The 17,312-nt window shown below is 64.5% G+C and overlaps 1 protein-coding gene across 1 annotated transcript in view; it reads right to left on the bottom strand.

Annotated features, from left to right (window-relative positions):
* DOT1L (DOT1 like histone lysine methyltransferase) overlaps nt 1-17,312 on the bottom strand; it is a gene marked incomplete at its 3' end in the record, with an annotated part of 53,074 nt that overhangs the window by 5,073 nt on the left and 30,689 nt on the right. Inside the window, exons 8-25 of the mRNA XM_082835773.1 lie at nt 15,301-15,356; nt 13,248-13,327; nt 9,465-9,533; nt 8,846-8,952; nt 8,665-8,706; nt 7,891-8,001; nt 7,545-7,779; nt 7,149-7,268; nt 6,247-6,338; nt 5,749-5,850; nt 5,368-5,505; nt 5,030-5,155; nt 3,699-4,183; nt 3,412-3,547; nt 2,914-3,060; nt 1,644-1,773; nt 361-938; nt 72-277 (exon numbers count right to left, since the gene is read on the bottom strand). Coding sequence (XP_082691899.1) covers nt 72-277; nt 361-938; nt 1,644-1,773; nt 2,914-3,060; nt 3,412-3,547; nt 3,699-4,183; nt 5,030-5,155; nt 5,368-5,505; nt 5,749-5,850; nt 6,247-6,338; nt 7,149-7,268; nt 7,545-7,779; nt 7,891-8,001; nt 8,665-8,706; nt 8,846-8,952; nt 9,465-9,533; nt 13,248-13,327; nt 15,301-15,356 — 2,960 coding nt within the window. The remainder of the gene's footprint in view (nt 1-71; nt 278-360; nt 939-1,643; nt 1,774-2,913; nt 3,061-3,411; nt 3,548-3,698; nt 4,184-5,029; nt 5,156-5,367; nt 5,506-5,748; nt 5,851-6,246; nt 6,339-7,148; nt 7,269-7,544; nt 7,780-7,890; nt 8,002-8,664; nt 8,707-8,845; nt 8,953-9,464; nt 9,534-13,247; nt 13,328-15,300; nt 15,357-17,312) is intronic.

The following is a 17,312-nucleotide window of genomic DNA, read 5'->3' as shown; positions in this document are numbered from 1 at the left end:
CCCAGCAGCAGGTGGGAAGCTGCCTGCCCCGCGTCCTGGCCACAGGGACCTGCCCCGTCGGCCCCACTCGCCTGGCACTGCTGGGCTCGTCCTCTGAGCCCTGCTCCTCATCCGAGGTCAGCGGGGAATAGTGGGCCCCGTTCGTCTGGCTCAGGGGCTTCTCCTTCTTGAGCACGGGCGGCTGGTCGTTGTCCTGGTAAGGGACAGGCGAGCTCTTCAGGGAGCTCTCGGGGGACGAGATGGCCGTGATTTCCAAGGGCTGGTTGATGTTGCTGACCTGAGGGGTCAGACGCACAAGCCCGTCAGCAGGCCCCTGGAGCGCCCTGGACCTACCGCCCCCAACGCCACTCCCAGCCTCACCATGGAGTTGAGGTTCAGGGGGGACCCTGAAGACTGGGTGAAGAGGCCGGCGACGGATGGCAGGGCCCGGCGCTTGGGGGACACGCCCGAGCTGAAGCCGGGGGTCCCCGCCGCTGCCCGCTTCCTCCTGCCCCTCTTGCGGCTGTCCTGCCCGTGGCTCTGGCCGCCGTCACCGCGGGCGCCCGAGGACAGAGGGCTGTGCTTGCTGGAAGGTGACTGCTTGGCGCTGCTAGAGCCGGCCGAGATGGTGAAGACGATCCTTCTCTTGGCTTCACTCTCGGGATCCGAGAAGCCGGCCTCAGAGGGCAGGTCTCCTTTGCTGGTGTCGGGGAGCGGGCCCTGGGCGCCGAGCCGGGGACTGGCGCAGAGCTGGGGGGCGGGCGAGGCTGAGCCGCAGTTGCGGGGCTGCGCCAGCAGGGGGGGGTGCTGAGGGGTGGAGCTGCGGGACCCCACAGTGGCAAAGAGGCTTCCGGAGCTGGAGGACTCGTCCAGGGCGGGGGGCTCGGCTCCAGAGACGAGTGGTGCCGGGCTGCCTGCCAGGGCCCCACTGATGGCCACTGAGCCGGCGTAGGCAAAGCCTGTAGGAAGGACACGCTTTCTCAGGGGAGCTCGTCCGGGAAAGGATGCCCACCTGGCCGAACCCGGCGGAGCGCAAGGAAGCTCAGCTCTCCGCATGCTCAGTGCCCAGCACCTTGAGACGGCACCACGGAACCAGGTTCGGGTGAGGACAAGTGGGGACCCCTGGGCCGTCACTTGTGTGCTCTTCCCACTTCTGGGCCTGGGTTGGTTGGGCCCTGGAGCTCACGCACAAGCCGGTGGACCCCGGGCACCACCAGCGGTGACGCCCTCCCCACGCGAGAGCAGCAGCGCCAGAGGCGGGACGCCCGTCCCAACAGCAGCCTCCTCACTGTGCTCTTTATCCCCAGAAGAACAGGCATAGATCAGGCCATGTGGACACAGGCAAGCAACCTGACCACACATGCCCGCTGCCCCCGATGGGATCCATGGCTGGGCAGTGGTGACAGGCACCCTCTAGGTCGCAGGGCCCCGCCCGGAAGCCTCACTCGAAGCTCTCTGAGGAGGAGCAGAACCGGCTGGAACGCGGTTGGATGAGGACACCATCGCCCAGAGGACTGGCATGGGCCCAGGCCGAACACAGCCAGCTGAGATGAGCAGAGCGGGACAGCCCAGCTCGGAGCCCCCGAGCCCCGGGCCACGCTGTGCAGCTGACATGCTGAGCCCACCCAGCACCTCTGGGTCCTCGCACGGGAGGGAGCCCTAACCTGCGGGGGCCAGGGCGAGGCTTCTGCTCCCAGCAGCGTTGCACCCGGAGCCGTGGGTGCCAGCACCCATCTGCTTCTCCAGTGTGGACGAGGACTCTCGGGCCTGCGGCACGGGGCTGGGGGTGCTTCTCTGCGGAGAGAAAATGCAGGTTCTCAGCTGATGCGGCCATACGCCACAGGACGTGCCAAGGGCCCGAGGCCACGAGCACAGAAGGGCAAGTGGCCGCTCAGGGTGTGAGCCTGGTGGGCAGCCACGGGAAGGTTCTCATGAGGTGAGGCACAGGTGTCTGACCTCGGTTCTAAGGGATGGCCCTGGCTAACAGGCAAGCATTGGGCCAGGGATAAATGGGCAGGGAGAGCAGTGAGGGCAGCTGTTATGATCTGACCCAGCAACTCCACTCCTACATGGAGCCAGACAACAGCAAGTACCCACACAAAACCCGCACACGCATGTCCTCAGCAGCACAATTCACAACAGCCCCGAAGTGGAAACACCCCAGATGACCACCAACAGGTGACGGATGCACACAGTGTGGTCCGTCTGTATGGTGGAACATCTCTCAGCCATGAAAAGGAGAGAAGCCCTGACACTCGCTACCACGTGGACGGACCCTGAGAACACGATGCTCAGTGAGAGAAGCCAGACACAGAAGGACACACAGTCTGTGATTCCACTGACAGGAAACGTTCAGAACAGGCAGATCCACAGAGACAGACAGTAGGCTCCTGGTTGTCAGGGGCTGGGGAGGGGATGGGGGTGACTGCTGGTGGGGATGGGCTTCCTTTTGGGGGTATGGAATGTTCTGGAACTAGAGATGGCTGCACGACTGGTGAATGTACTAAAACCCACTGCACCGAACACCTTAGGTGCGTGAGTTGTGTGTGAGTGACATCTCCATAAGCACGAACAGCCCACTCCACAGGAGAGTGTCATTTCCAAGTCCATGCGTGTGAGGCTGAATGCACATGTGAACTAGAAGGAAAGGGAGAAGTTTCTACAGAATCTGGAAGTTTTAGTCCCTCTCCGTTTGCACACGTCACCTTTCACTAAAAGGATCTAAAGTAAAAGTGGCAAAACGTTACTGGAATTAAATGTGGACATCAGACATTCTGTTTTTCTCGGGCATCACGGTAAGCTCCAAACTTAACCACGTGCAATTGAACAAGAAGGCTCTGGGCCTCGAGGGGAAAGAACAAGAGCACCGGCTCTCCTGGCGCCTACACACGGTGCCTGGGGACGCCAGGCTTCCAGGCCGAGGGCCTCACTCACCACCTTCTCGGCGCGGCTGGGCAGCACCACGCTGGCCAGAGGGATGCTGACTGGCAGCTTGCTAGGCTGCACGGTGCTGAGCGGGATGCTGACGGGCAGGCTGGTGATGGCCTCCCCACTGCTGGCGTAGGTGCGCTCCTTCAAACCCTGCAGACACACCACCGGGCCAGCCTGCTCCCGCTGACCAGGAAACTGGGCCTTGAGCACCGCCCCGAGGGACACAGCAGCCCTCCGACCAGTGACAAGTCACCCCACCCCAAAGCGATCCTCCCGACCTGCCAGGGCCCCCACCCATCGCCCCAGCACACACCCCATCACAGGAGTGCAACAGGCTTTTCCCTTCCCCTGTTGCTCAACCCGGCCTCTCCTCTCCCCAGAGACAATCCCACTCTTCCAGCCTCACCCCAGGGTTAGGGCGCGGCCAGGCAGCCTCCCACCTTCCCTCTCAGCCCTACTCCACCCCACGCGTGGGCACTTTCACAAGAGCGGTGGCCTCACCTTCTCACTGCCCTTCTCTCCCGTCATCTGCAAGGCCGCAGGGGACGAGGGCCGAGGGTCCTGTGGGCTCAGTTTGATGCCGTTGGCGATGCCGGGGCTCTGGTACGGGAGGCCGTTCTCCTTGGCATGCTCAGCTCTGGAAACGAGACGTGTCCTCGGTCATTTTCTGGGGAGCCCTCAGAGCCACAATTTTGCGTTCAGAGCTGGCCGCCTGGGCCTAACAACCCCCGAGATTCTCTTCCAAACTGACGATCCCCCGCTCAGAAGGCCCCCCACCACGAGCTCACCGTGAGTGCAGCTCGCTGGCGGTCGCCCTGCTGTTGGCTGTGTGGTCCTGGCTCAGGTGGCGCCGCAGCACCAGCTTGGCCGGGGAGAGCCTGGTGTAGTCGGGCAGGGCCAGGCCGGACAACTTCTCGAGCCTCGGCCGGCCACTGTGGTTCGGGGTGCAGGGCACGACCTCCTGGTCCAGGGGGGAGGCCAGGTACTGGGGGGTGTTCTGCTTGGGCGAGGGCCGGCTCAGCGCGCCGCAGAGCTCGTAGCCGGCCGCGTGGCCGTTCATGGACAGCTCCGGGCTCATGTTGCTCAAGTGGGGCAGGGAGAACCTGGCACAGTCCAGCTCCAGGTGTGGCCGGCCGGGCTCGGTCTCCGGCTCTCGGCCCAGGCCACCCTTCCCGCGCAGGTGCAGGGACAGGGCGTCGTCGGGCGGCACGCAGGACTTCAGCTGCAGGAGCTCCTGCTGCCGCTGGCTCTTCTCCAGCTCCACAATGCTGATCTGGGGGACGAGAGGAGGCGTCAGGCCTGAGAGGCCCCATGCCCAGCACCTCACTGGCAGGGACGGTCCTGCAAGAGCGACAGGGACGTGGGCCGGCTAGAGGGACATGGGCCGGCTAGTGTGACGGGCAGACGCGCCGGCCTGAGGAAGCGAGGGGCCCAGGCTCCGTGGCTGTCCGTGACCGCGAGGGTAAGGTATCGGCCCCGGGGACTGGGGCCTGAGGCATCGTTTGGCTCTCCCCACAATGAATCAAGGGCCCACAGCTTCGGGCCGCCTCTCGGTGACACAGGAGCGTAAGGGCCCAGCGCGCAGCCTCCTGAGACTCCTCCTGCACACAGGCTGGCAGCAGGGCCGGGCCACCACAGGAGGCAGCGCAACACCGTATCCCGGGACCTACAGCCGCTCCAACGGCTACTTGGGGGACGCGTGTCTTTAGGGACGTAGCCTCCAGAGCAGCCCCCGGTGCAGAGGAATTCACTGCAGTGCCATTCTGCAGTAACCCATCCCTGAAAGAGCCCCCAGGGCCGGGCAACAGCGAAAGCTTCACGTAAATCACGAAACCTCGCTGGGGAGACGCAAAGTGGTAGGAGGCCTCGGCCTGCAGACGGGCTTCTGGAAAGCCCACACTTGCGTGCTGATCTGTCCGTCCTTCCTTCCTGCACCATCCTCTGCTCACCTCGTCAGTATGAGCCGCTCTCATGGTGCAAGCGAGGGCCGCCACCGGCGGCCTCAGAAACAAGGCGCTCGCAAGCCCGGGCGGTGCGGCGGGGACTGGGCCTAGGACGCTGGTCCCGGCGCCCCAGCTGAAGCCCGGAGCCCACCCCCCGCCTCCAACAGGCTTCCTACCTGCAGCTCCAGGCAGTGCCTCTGCTTCTCCGAGATCTGGCTCTTCAGGGCCTGCTTCTCCTTCAGCAGGCCCTCAAGGGACAGCGTGGACCAGTCCAGCTTCAGCTCCTCGCACCGTGCCTTGAGCTGTGGGGATGGGTGGGCAGCCGTGAGGCGTCGGAGGCCCCTGGACGCCCCGCCCCGCAAGGATCCTGAGGGAGGACGGGGACGGGGGGCGGGGGGCTGCCAGGACCCACTGCCGCAGACTCGGGGGCTGCCCTCGGTCATCTCTCCGTCCCGAGACCCGGCCCGGCCTGGGGGGCCCCGCCTCGGGCAGACCGCCAGTCCCGCCAGCGCACCAGCCGCAGGCTCTGGCTCCTCAGCTCCCGGTTGCCCTTCTCCAGCTGCTCCGTCTGCTCCCTCAGCTGCTGGTTGTGAGCCGAGATCTCCTTCTGCGCTTGGATCAGGTCATTGTAGGTCAGCGCCTTCACTCCCAGCTGAGGACAAACGACGGCAAAGGGGGGCTCTCACAGGGGGCCGGGGCATCGCGAGGCAGGAAGCCTCCCTCTGACCACCTCCGGGCCTCTCCATCAGGGAGACTCAAGGTGAAGAGCACCAGGAGGGCACCAGTCCCTCTGGATCTTGGACAGACGTCCGGCTGGGCCCTGGGCCCTGCCTGCCCTCCATCCCGCGCCAGGGCCGTCTGCGTGGCCTCAGGGTGGCCAGGGCAGGGCGCCTACCTCATCCAGTTTCTGCTGGAAAAGCCTCTTGATCTCCTCCTTCTGAGCTTGGCAGTGGCCGAACAGCTGCTGCACGGCGCCCAGCAACCGGGCGTTCTTCTCCTGCGGGGCAGGGCCATGAGCGTGAGGCCCCCGGGACGGGCACCCCGCCCGACTTGCAGCCCGCCTGGCGGACACGGTGGCAGACACGCACCCGTGAGGAGGTTGGCCAGACCCCCATCCGGGCCTCACCCCGGAACGTAGCACCACGTTACCAGGAGCCACAGAGCCTGACGCTTCCCGCCCTCAGGAAAGCTGGGGTGCCCGCACCAGGCCTGCATGAGGGCGGCCGCACCTCACAGCCCCCCACCCCAGCTCCGCCACCGAGGCTGCAGGGCACACTGTCCCCAGACGAGGACGCCTCAAACGGGGCAGCAGGGCCCGGCCAGCCGCGGCCCTGGGGCCATCAGACCCCGTAGGTAAGGGCAGCTGGGTCTGGCAGCACCACGTGCGGCTCACCTTCTCCTGGTCCAGCAGCTGCTGCAGGTTGGCCTTGTACTGAGGGGTCTTTGTGTACGCCAGGAACTGTAGGTACTGAATCTTGAAGGATTCTACGAGGGGAGCCAAGACAAGGTTTTAACTCAGAAACCCTCCAGCTGAGGCTCGAGGCGGGGGCGGGTGGAGTTCGGGAACGACGCGCAGGTTCCCCAGGGCCCGAGCGGTGCTGGGGTTGCACGGTGCCGTTGTCGTGCCGGGGCCCGTGTCCCCACACTGCCTCAGCATGTCCTGCCGCCACGTGGGGCTCGCGCCCACGTGGGGACCCTCACAGCTCCTGCCATCCCCAGCCCGCGTTTTCGTTCTCCCCAAGGACACATGGGTTGCGGTCAGCCAGTCTGCCGGTCTTCTCGGTAAACATATGCTACCAATGTTGAATTGAGAAAATTGTACAGGAGTTTCCTTCATCCACTTTCTGAAGGGACGAGGCATCTCAAGGCAGCCCAGCCACGTGAGCACGAGCTCGACTCGGCAGGACAGGGCCCTGCTCCCTCGGGGCAGCGGGCTCATCCCGGACAGGTCTCCCTGACACTGCAGACACGGGGCTGGGTCCTTCTCTGCGGGGCACCCTGGGCACCGTGGGTGGTGGAACAGCATCCCTGGCCTCCACCTTCTTGACGCCAGGAGCCACCCCTCCAGTTGTGATGATGCCCCCAGATGTGGCCTCACTTCCCCTGGGGCAGGACTGCAGCCTCAGACTGCCGCACGGGCCCCGCTGACCCCGAAGCCCAGGCGTGCCCTGGCAGGACTGAGCCTGAGCCCTGGGGGTGGTGCGCTTGGCCATGCAGCGTGGGTTTCCCAGGGGGTCTGCGAACAAGCCACCCTGCCCGCCCGGCCTCCCCCCGCGCCCCCCTGGGGCGGCTCACCTAGCAGCCGGTGTAGGGCAGGCGGGGCGGGCGCCAGCAGCAGCTGCTCAGGGGGGCGTCGCTGCGTGCTGGGAGGTAGCTGGTAGGGGGCGCCTGCGGGGAGACAGTGGGTCACGCTCTCTAGACGCCAGGCCCTGCGCGACGCCCCAGCTGCCCAGCCAAGCCGCCACCAGACCCCAAACCACGGCACTTCGCCCTGCCTGAGCGGGGCTTCTGCACGGGACCCCTGGAGAGCCCTCGGGAGGCTCTGGAGCTGGAGCCCCCCCACCCCCATCTCCGAGTACTCAGCGCAGACGCTGTCGCAGTGGCTTCTGCCCGGGCCAGCAGGAAAAGGGACAGCGGTGAGGCTCCCCGGGACCCCAGAGCACAGCAGGGCGGGGGCGAGGAGGCACTCACCCTGCGGCGAGGGTGACGCCGCCCGCGACACAGTCTGGGCGTGCAGCAGGTCCAGTGCGCTCTGGGTCTTCTTGGGCTTGCGCTCGGGGTTGGCGGTGCTCATCTTCTTGGGACGTCCACGCTTCCGGCCGGCCATCTTCCGGCCCTTCTTGTTCAGCTTCTTCTTCCGGGCCTTGGAGGGAGATGGCTTCTTGACAGTGGTCGCCCCGGCTTTCTCTTCCTCAGCACCAGAGTCCTAGCAGAAGACCACATGAGGGACCAGCCGGCGATGTGGGCTCCCGGGGGCAGCCTGGCTCCCTCCTCCGAGACCGGGGCCGCCCCATCTGGCCGGAGGCGGGGCGCTCACCATGGGGGTGTCGGCGGGCATGGACGTCTTGCTCTCGGGCACCTTGGTGGGGGTGGTCGTGTTGCTCTTGTTCTCCCGCTGCTGCCGGCGCCGAGCTGCCTCTTGTTCCTCCTGGGGAGTAAGCGGGGGGCTTGTCCTCTGAACCGCGGGCACCGCGGAGACCCTCCTGCCTGCAGGGGCCCTGCAGCCCTGGCCCTGGGGGAAAGCGAGGTACACACACCCCACACCCAGTCTCTGCTGGGAACCCAGTGGGCCCCCGGACGGCCTGGCCTGGCCACCCCCGCGGCGGGTGGTCCCAAGGTCCCCACAACCACTTCCCCACCGAGGGGCACGCTGTCCACAGGCGAGGGCTGCGGGACACCCACGGCAACAGGAGGGAGGACAGGGCCACCCTCAAGGCCGTCCTCTGTCTCCAGGTGGGGGTGGCCATCACCATGCCCTGACCCAGAGGCCCTAGTACGGCAGGAAGGGCCTGGGCGGGGGGCTCCTTCAGGGCTCACGTGCTTGTCTGAGCCTCCAAAGAGAAAGTCACTGGGACAGACGTCCCACGAGGTTCAGAGACAAAGTGATGAGCATGAGGCCGCAGGACATTTTGAAAGGCTGTAACTCCAACCTATCTCCCCCCAAATCTCTCAAGAAACATGGCCAGGGTGCAGCTGCTCAAGACGTGGCCGCCGCAGCCAGGGGGCCCCAGCGCCCAGGCCCACGCCCGGCCACTCGGGATGCCTCGGGCCCTGGTCAGCTTAGAGATCAAGGACAAATACACAAACTTACCCTGAGTTTTGGATTTTTCAGACTAGAAAAATAGTTTTCAAGCTAAAAGTGGAAAAGGAAAAGAAAACGTCTCATTAGCAATGGAAAACCCCGTCAGGACAAGAGCCACACCCCAGACCCACCGACGTCAGGCAGTGACGGGCGCGGTAAGCGCTGAGAGGCGGGTCGGGGTGCCACTCACTATGGTGCGGTCGATGGTGTGCAGGTAGTAAGACACCGGCTTCCCCGTCCACGACACCGAGCCTTTTAGAGGCGACAGCTCCACGACGCGCATGATGGTGCCGATGTCTGCGCACAACAGGGCGCAGGGGTCAGGGGTTGCCAGGGCACCAGGGGGAGGGGTATGGCGGGGCTCAGGTCCCAGGCGTGTCCCAACTGCCAGCTGGGGAGGTGCCCACGGCCCTCCCCGCACCCAGGCACCTGGCCAAGGACAAGGGCGATAAGCGCACAGGGCGGGCTCCAAAGGCCCGTGGGGGCCAATGTGGCAACCAGGCAGCCGCAAGGACGCCCAGCGCCTGAGGGTCCTGCCACCCCGCGGGCTCGCACACACCGCTGCTTGTCCTTGTCACTGCTCCCTTGGGCCCCGGCGCCACAGTCCTGCCCAGGGCCACGTCTGGGGATGTCTGCGGTTGTCACAACTGGGGGCCTCCCGCATGGAGTGAGTGCGGCCACCGCTCCACATCCCACAGCACCCGGGACGCCCCCCGCCGTCACCACTGCTGGCGGGTGGCCCCGCTTTAACCCATGGCAGGTGCTCATAATTACGTGTGTTAAGAACTCGGCAACACGAGAGCTCTTACCACTCAAGTTTCTACTGTTTATTCTGAAGTTCAGAGGTGCAAAGGGCTTCGAGGACACAATTCTGCCACCTAAAACACAGAGAGGGACCAGTGCTGGCCGTGGGGACACCAGTGCGCGATACGAGCAAGAGTGTGGTGAAGCTTAGAGCACCAGGATGCAAAAGCCTCCAGAGAAACCAGCCCTCTGAACACAGAAAAGCCGAGGGACTGGGAGTCCTGAGCTAACCTCACAGCTAAAAGCAAAGAAAGCGGCGCCTGAGGGCTCCGACCCGTCTCACGATTTGCTTTCCTGCAAGACGTGCTCAGGGCCTCACAGTCCCCTGGGTCTCGTCGTGGGGCCCGCTGGGCACCCCCTCTACAACTTCTGTGCTGTCTAGATGCGCCACACCCACACCAGGCCCGGACCAGAACCAGCCCTGACCCCAGAGACAGACAGAACCTGAGGGAGAAGCGGGTCCGGACACACAGACAGAACCTAAGGCTGGACCAGGCCCTAACACAGAACCAACAGAACCTGAGGGAGAACCAGGTCTTGATCCACACACACAGACAGAACCTGAGGCAGGACGAGGCCCGACTCCAGGGAAACAGGACCTCAGAGAGAACAGGCCCAGACTCCACACAAACAGAACCTGAGGGAGAACTGGGTCCTGATCCACAGGAACAGACAGAACCTAAGGCAGAACCGGGCCCTAACCCCACACAGACAGAATGCGGAAGGGTCAGGTCGGGAACAGCTGCACAGAAAAGTTTTTCCAATTAACTCCCGGCACGTGTGCAGTCATTGTAGGGAAAAGAACCACAAGGACTCGCAGCCTCCTGCAGTGAGATCACCATGATTGATGATGTCACCCTCAGGTTACAGACGCTTCCCCCATCCTGTATGAAACACTGTCAGGAAACGTAATACACCAGAACGTTCCAGCGTAGGAAATACAGAACCAAATATAGAAGTCAAAGAAAACGCGTGGTGAGTAAACTGAAGCAGTCAGGATGAGCCCTCTGCTCGCGCATGCGCTCACGGCTCCCCGAGCCCCAGCCTGGCCTCTGGGCGCCCCCCACCCCGAGGAGGCAGCGATGCCAGGTCCCGGGCTGGCCAGGGGCGAGTTTGGGCAGTCGGCTGGTTGTGACAGCAAAGTCACAGCAGCCAGAGGCTGAGGGGGTCCCCTGGGCGCACCTGAAGAGTGTCGAAGGGAGGACGCTCAAATTAGGAATGTGTCCCCTGCAAGGCTTCCGGGACAACAGGTAACCTGAGGGGACTTCTGTGGGCATGTCACCAGGGGCCCCGAGCCGGCCGCGTGCAACACCCAGGCACTCAGGTGGGACACGGGGTGCGGAGGGCAAGGTCAAGATGACCACGAGGGATGAGTGAAGAACGGGCGACATCCCACGAGACAATGAGGCCCGATGCCCAGCGGGCCGCGTCCACAAAGATGGAGGGGCCACGACCCGAGGCCCTAAGGCTAGAGAGTCGGGACTGCACAGCCCAAGAGGTGCCTGTGGCAGCTGGCAGAGCAGGAATCCACGCTCCTCTTCTGGGTGGGGCGCAGGGATGGGCGCCGAGTGCTCAGGAGAGGGGCCCGGGCAGGGCGCTCGTTCCCACAAAACCATCAGGAGTGACCCTGCCACACGCTCAGGCTCATGCTCACCTGCACACGCACACACGCAAACACACACCCAGCCGGCGGTGCTGAGGGCAGCTGGAAACTCTCTGCGTCCATGCTGGGTGATCCTTTCCCCTCTCCTGTTTGCTTGAAATGTTTCATAACAAAACTTGGGGGACACACCCCGTTTCTCTCTCCTGGCCACAGAGATCAGGATGGCATGGGGGCCTCCCCGCAGCTGCGGGGACAGGGAGCAGTGCGGGGGCGGGCAGGACAGAGCGCAGCACATCTGCCCTGCCGGGGCTCCTGCGGCACATCAGGGAAGACCTGACGTGGGAATTGGGGCAGCAGCAGCGGCCGGAGAAGCCACCCTCATGAGCCCAAGGATGAAGACGCTTTCTGGAGACCTCCCTGCAGGACAGGTGACTCCTGCCATCTCATGTCACGACTGGAGAAGCATGGGGACACACTGTCAGGGCTGCATCCCCGGCCAGGCCCCAGGAAGGGGAGCGGGCAGAGCCCAGCGGGGCCGTGGGCATGTGGGGCAGCATATCCGACCTCACGCTGAGGTCATAGCCCACGGGGGGCCCGGGAGACTGGTCCCGTCCTGCCAGGAGGACCCCGAGAAGGATGGGCACCCGAGGCTGGAGTTCTCACACGGGTGGCGACAGCCCCCGGCCGAGGACCAGAGCCCGGCCGTGTGCGACTGGACGTCCAGGGAAAGAAGCCCGCGACTCCACCAGCGGTGGGATGACCACCACGCTCCTGGAGCAGAGCGCGTCACAGGGCACAGACGGAGCCGCCGTCATCCTGAGTGTTCACCACAAATGGGAAGCTACCGGCCTCCCCACGGGGAAGAAACAAAGCAGCAGGTGAGAAGCAGGCGCGAGGGCACAGGACAAGGGGAAATGTGGGCCCTGCATGGGTCCCCCACTGCTGTCCTGCTTGTCAGGACCATCGATGGTGCTGGGACAGAAAGTGCCCAGCTTTCTGAGGGAGGCGGACTGGGGAGGACGGCCTGAAGAAGCAGCCACTCCTCCGTCTCCTCTTCCTGGAACACACCGGACCTGCTCTCCCACTCTGAGCCTAAGCGCAACTCACCACGGGACCCAGGGGCGGGCACGAGAACACAAACTAGGTTCAAAGAAACTGGTCAGCTCCCAGCTGTGTAGAAGGCTCCCACCCAGGTGTCTGCATCGGTCTGATGCTCCATGTGCACGAGGATGCCCCAAGCACAGCTGAGGGACACCTCATGTGTGCTGCTGGGCCTGGGCAGGCGCGACCCACTCTGGTGGCTAAGCCGAGACCTCGACGCAGCTCCCTCCCTGCACCTTCAGTGGCCTGGAGGGATCTCACTTGGGGACCACCCTGCTCAGGCTCACCACACCAGAGGGAGGAACTCGGGACACAAGAAGACCTAACAACCCCTGCCCGCGTTCCTGAGGAGAGGAGAGTCTGCTCAGACACCAGGAGCTCCCGTCGTCCAAGGTAACCTGTGAGTCTAAACGCTTTCATAAGCACGGGAGAACACGCCCCTCCTACTTGGACACAAGAAGGGTGAGGTCCCCTCCGGCGTCCGGGTCTCGACTGGCCCGGGGACCGAGTGTGAGGGGGAAGGGGAAGCAGCGGGAGCGGCGCTAGCCAGGCAGCCCGGGTCCAAGTACGGGAAAGACCCGACCAGCAAAGGCCGCAGGGGCTGGCCAGGGGAACCGCCGTGCCCTCAGCGCCCCAAGTTAGGGTTCCAGATCGCGTGGGGACACCCAATCAAGTTTCAGTTTCCCATACACCGTGAAGAATCCTTTAGGAGAAGGCAGGACGTCCTTGAACTAAGAAGTCACTCCCTGTCTCCACAACCGAACGAACCAGACAGCCTGCAGCTCCCCTGCTAATCTGGCCCCCGCCCCAGTCCTTCCGGCAGCTGCAAGCTGAGGCCTGAGCGGGGGAGGCGTCGGGTCTATTCCACCACACACGCTGAGCTGTGAGGCACCCTCCCACAACCTAGGTGACGGTAAGAACCACCATGGACGGGACCCGCTGCCTGAGGCCTTCCCACCAGGGCCGATCCCAACGCCAGTCCGGACCCCACCACCTGCAATCAGGGCCACAGCTGCAGAGCCCCGAGCAGGCGCAGACGCGGGATGCACGGGGTGGGGGTGGGGGGTGGGGGAGAGTCCGTTACCTTCCTTCATGTTTGCGAACCGCTCCTTCAGCTGGTGATCCACCTCAGGACCAAAGGCAAAGTTATTCACAAATATAACACTGCAAAATAATATTCCAGTTGAGTGAAAGGAGGCTCTACTTGCACACACACACAGAGCCGCCGCGCCCACGCCGCCTACCGCCTCTGCCCGCACCACCTCCGCCCAGCCTGGGGACGGGTGCCAGGGCCCAGAGGCTGTGACTGCCACCCTGGGTGCCGTGAACACAGGCACTGCGACAAGCAGACCCCTGGCTTCCTTGGGAAGGCATGCACGGACACAGGCCTAGGGCAACAGGCTGCCCCGCCTGCCCCTCCGGTGACCCGGGGTTGGAAAGCGGGCAGCTCGAGCGCCACCTGGGCAGAGAGGTGCGAGAACACCCGGGCAGGAAAGCAGCACAGACCCATCAAGCTGCACTACCACCCGGGGGCCCAGCGCCAAGTTCTTCCGAGGCAGGGCCTGGCCCATCCTCTCCCGTTTCTCAAACGTTCTCTGGCACCCGACGGCCCGAAGAAGCGCTGCCTGAAGACGCCCACCGGGTGGTGGGAGGCTGCTGCCTGCACAGGCCCCCAACCTGTCCCCTCCTCTGCCCGCCGGCTCCTGCCCCCACGGAGGACCCCCACCAGGGATCCCTTCCCCATATGCACGTGATGGGCAGCAGCATGCTGTCTGCCATTCCACGCCACTTGACTGGAATCTCGGGACTAGGACAGTAACGGAAGATCTGACCGGGGTGAGGATGGCCACGGGCAGTAGGAGAAGCACTGAAGGTGTAAGCCAAGCTCTCTCGCTGCCGACTGCTTGGAAAGAAACCCAGATGCGGTGCGGTTCAGGTTGGGGCCGACGGGCAGAGCCCTGATGAGAGCGGCGAGCTGGGGAGGCTATGACAGGGAGTGGGGCCGGCCTGGAGGGGTCCCTGCTCTGGGACGGAGCCTGGGGAGGCTGCACGCCAGGGCCTCAAGGTGGCCAAGGTGGGTAGAGGGGGTAAGCCAGGACAGACCCTGGGCTGCCCGAACTAGAGTCACCCGAGAGGAAACAAGGAAGCTCCCTGAGGCCCGCAGAAGCCAGGATGAAGACCCCTGAGCGCAGAGGAGCTCGTCAGGGCGGGGACACCTCCAACAGGAAGCAAAGCGCCTAGGGCGCTCGCCGTCTGGGGGACACCGTCTGGGGGCCCTGGCAGAGCCCGGCCTCGGAGCCTCGCGGTGCTCTGGGCGAGCTCTTCCTTGCCGGGCCACAGCTGCTGGATGCCCCCCATGGGAGAGGCCCCCACGGCAGCTGCTCCAGAGTCCCCCGACCCCATCTGATCTGATGGGGACACCCACGGGGTCAGCACAGTCCCCTCAAGAAAAGGGGGACGGCGTGCCCAAATCAGGTGAGACATTCTCACAGGAGAGCGAGACGAGGACAGGCCTTTGTGAACGAGGGACGCCTGCTCCCTACCTGCCCGCATGGAACCCAGTGGTGGGGCCTCGGGGCGCCATGCAGCGAGCACATGCAGAAAGAAGGGGGGGAGGCCAGACCACGAGGTTGAAGGGAAATGGTGTGACCCGACCCCCGCCAGAGAGCTGAGAGAGTGACACGCCCGCCCCGCAGTCACCAAGGCCCGGCCACCCCCACTGAGCCACACGAGCACCTCGCGCTCCACAGGTGCTGCCACTGCTGCCGCCAGGTGCGCAAGCGCGGGGTCCAGCCCGCTCCCCGGCCCCAGGCCTGGGCAGGACAAGGGAAGGAGCCATGGAGGCAGAGCTGCCGGCAAGCTCAGGACACGCGGCGGTGTCGGCCTGGAGACTGCTTGCCACGGTGCTACCGTCCATCCCGGGGAGGCCCAAGAGCAGGAACCTGCACTGAGCCCGGGCCCTCCCCGCACTCTCCGGGCCCTCCCTGCACTCTCCAGCCCCTGCCTGCTGGGATGACCCCCGGGGAGGGGGAGCGACCCGGGGTGGGGGGGGATGGGGAGCTGTGCCACCCCGTGCCATCCTGCCTTGCCCAGCAGGCCCCCGCGGCCCTTGCAGCCTCACTCTGGCCCGGCCGTACCTCGTGTTGGCGATCCGCTCTCTCCACTCCTCCGAGAGGAAATCTCCTCTCTCCAGCTGAAAGGAGAAAAGAGGGATAGCCCATCACTCAGGGGTCTCGCTCGCCTCTGCACCCCACCCCTGCCTGCCCCCCAAAGAAGAGATGGAATGAGCAGAGGCCCTGAGTGGGGAGGCCGCGGCGGGGCGGTGGCATTGGGGCCAGGCTCCCACAAGGGGACGGCGGGGAGAGGCCGAGACCACGCCATGCCCATGCAGGGCCAGCAGGGGGCGCCCCGAGGCGGCCGTGCTGGACAGAGCACACGCGGCAAGGGCTCAGCTCTCCTGCACCACCTCGCCTGTCTCCTGGGCAGCAGGGCTGTCCTTACGCCCTCAGCACTGCTCTGACCACTATCTTTGTTAGCCGACTAATCTCATTGTGCCTCAAGGCCAAAGTCTGCCTGAGACAACTCAGACCTTATTAACCTAACTGCCCAGAACTGTACCATTTAACAAACCAAGAAATCTGGCTTTATAATTCTTCAAAAAAAGGCTATCATCCCACTCCTGGGTGTCCACCCCAGAGAAATGAAAACAGACCTCCACAGGAAAACCTGCACACCCGTCCGCAGCAGCAAAGGTGGGAACCCACGTGTCCATCATGAACGTGAACAGATAAACACCCTGTGGTCCCTCCACACATGGGAGCATCACCCAGCTATAAAAAGGGGTGAAGACCCGACACTCGCTGCAACGTGGACGGACCCTGAGAACACGATGCTCAGTGAGAGAAGCCAGACACAGAAGGACACACGGTGTGTGATTCCATTGATGGGAAACGTCCAGGACAGGCGGCCCCACAGACAGAGCGTCTCTGGGGGAGGGTGGAGGTGGCTGCTGGCGGCCCCCATCTGCACCCCACAAGCCACCAGGTGACCGGAGGCCCTCCAGGCAGCGATGGGGCAGCGCCGCCCAGCAGGGCTGGCCCCTGAGTCTGTCTGGGGATGGGCAGGAGGGAAGACCCCAAGCGTAGGAGCCTGTGAGTGCCACGGCGCCCAGGCAGAGCAGCTGCCACGTCCGGCGCCCTCCAGCACACAGGAGTCACCCAGGGGCATGAGGGGCCGAGCCCCGCAGGGCAGAAGGGAGATGGCCGTCCTAAAACACCCGGGTGCTGTGGGAGGTCTACGTCCCAGACGTCCGCGTCTGCTCGCTGGGTCCTCTCCCCTCGTGAGGCTGCCACGGTTCCCTGCGCACAGCCCGGCAGGCTCGGGGCACTGACCCAAGTCCAAAGTCCTTACGATGCCGCACAGGAAAACACTCAAGCTGCAGGCCTGAGGCCGTGTCCTGGGAAGCGCGCTCGGTGTCTGGAACCCGACCTCGGGGGCTCCCTGTCCACACACTCTCTGGGAAAACACGGGGTCCACACGGGCACCTGCTCTCCTCCCGGAGTCTGGGGTCTCGGCTGACCGGCCCCCAGTGAGAACCCTGGGCTGGGTCTCTGTGGCCAAGAGAGCAGACCACAGCCCCCGGGCACTGGGTCTTGTGAGCCTCCCTGGGGCGCGCACCTTGCTCGTGCTGTCACGTCTCGTTTGGGGGAGTGAAGCGCTTCCTATAGAGTCTGGAAGCTTGCGCCTGGTCCCCTGGACCCACCCTACGCCTCTTCCCTCTGCTGGTTTTGCTCCATCCTGTCTCTGAATAAACCACAATGTGAGGACGACGTCTGCTGCGTCCTGGGGTCCCGCAGGCTCGTCCTGATGTGGCTTCTCTCTCCATGGGGGCTCACCCATCCAAGCCACAGCAACACTGCTCTGTTGTGGCCTCATGTTCAAGGCAAGAAAACGGCCACTGTCCCGGCCCCGCTGCCATTCGCCTCTTGACACAGACTGGCCGAGTCGGCTCTGTGTTGCTGGGGCCAGTGTGCCAGAGTTAACCGTGCCAGGAAGATGTCACCCCCACCAAGGACCCGTGACTGGCCCCAAGATAACCAAGACCTCCAGTGTGGAGAAACGCACACGAGCATAAGAGAGAAGAACGGAC

This window comes from Leucopleurus acutus, assembly GCF_964270905.1.
Source record: "Leucopleurus acutus genome assembly, chromosome: 3".
Taxonomy (NCBI): domain Eukaryota; kingdom Metazoa; phylum Chordata; class Mammalia; order Artiodactyla; family Delphinidae; genus Leucopleurus; species Leucopleurus acutus.
The sequence above is the reverse complement of the archived record's forward strand: the minus strand, read 5'-3'. Positions and strand labels throughout refer to the sequence as shown.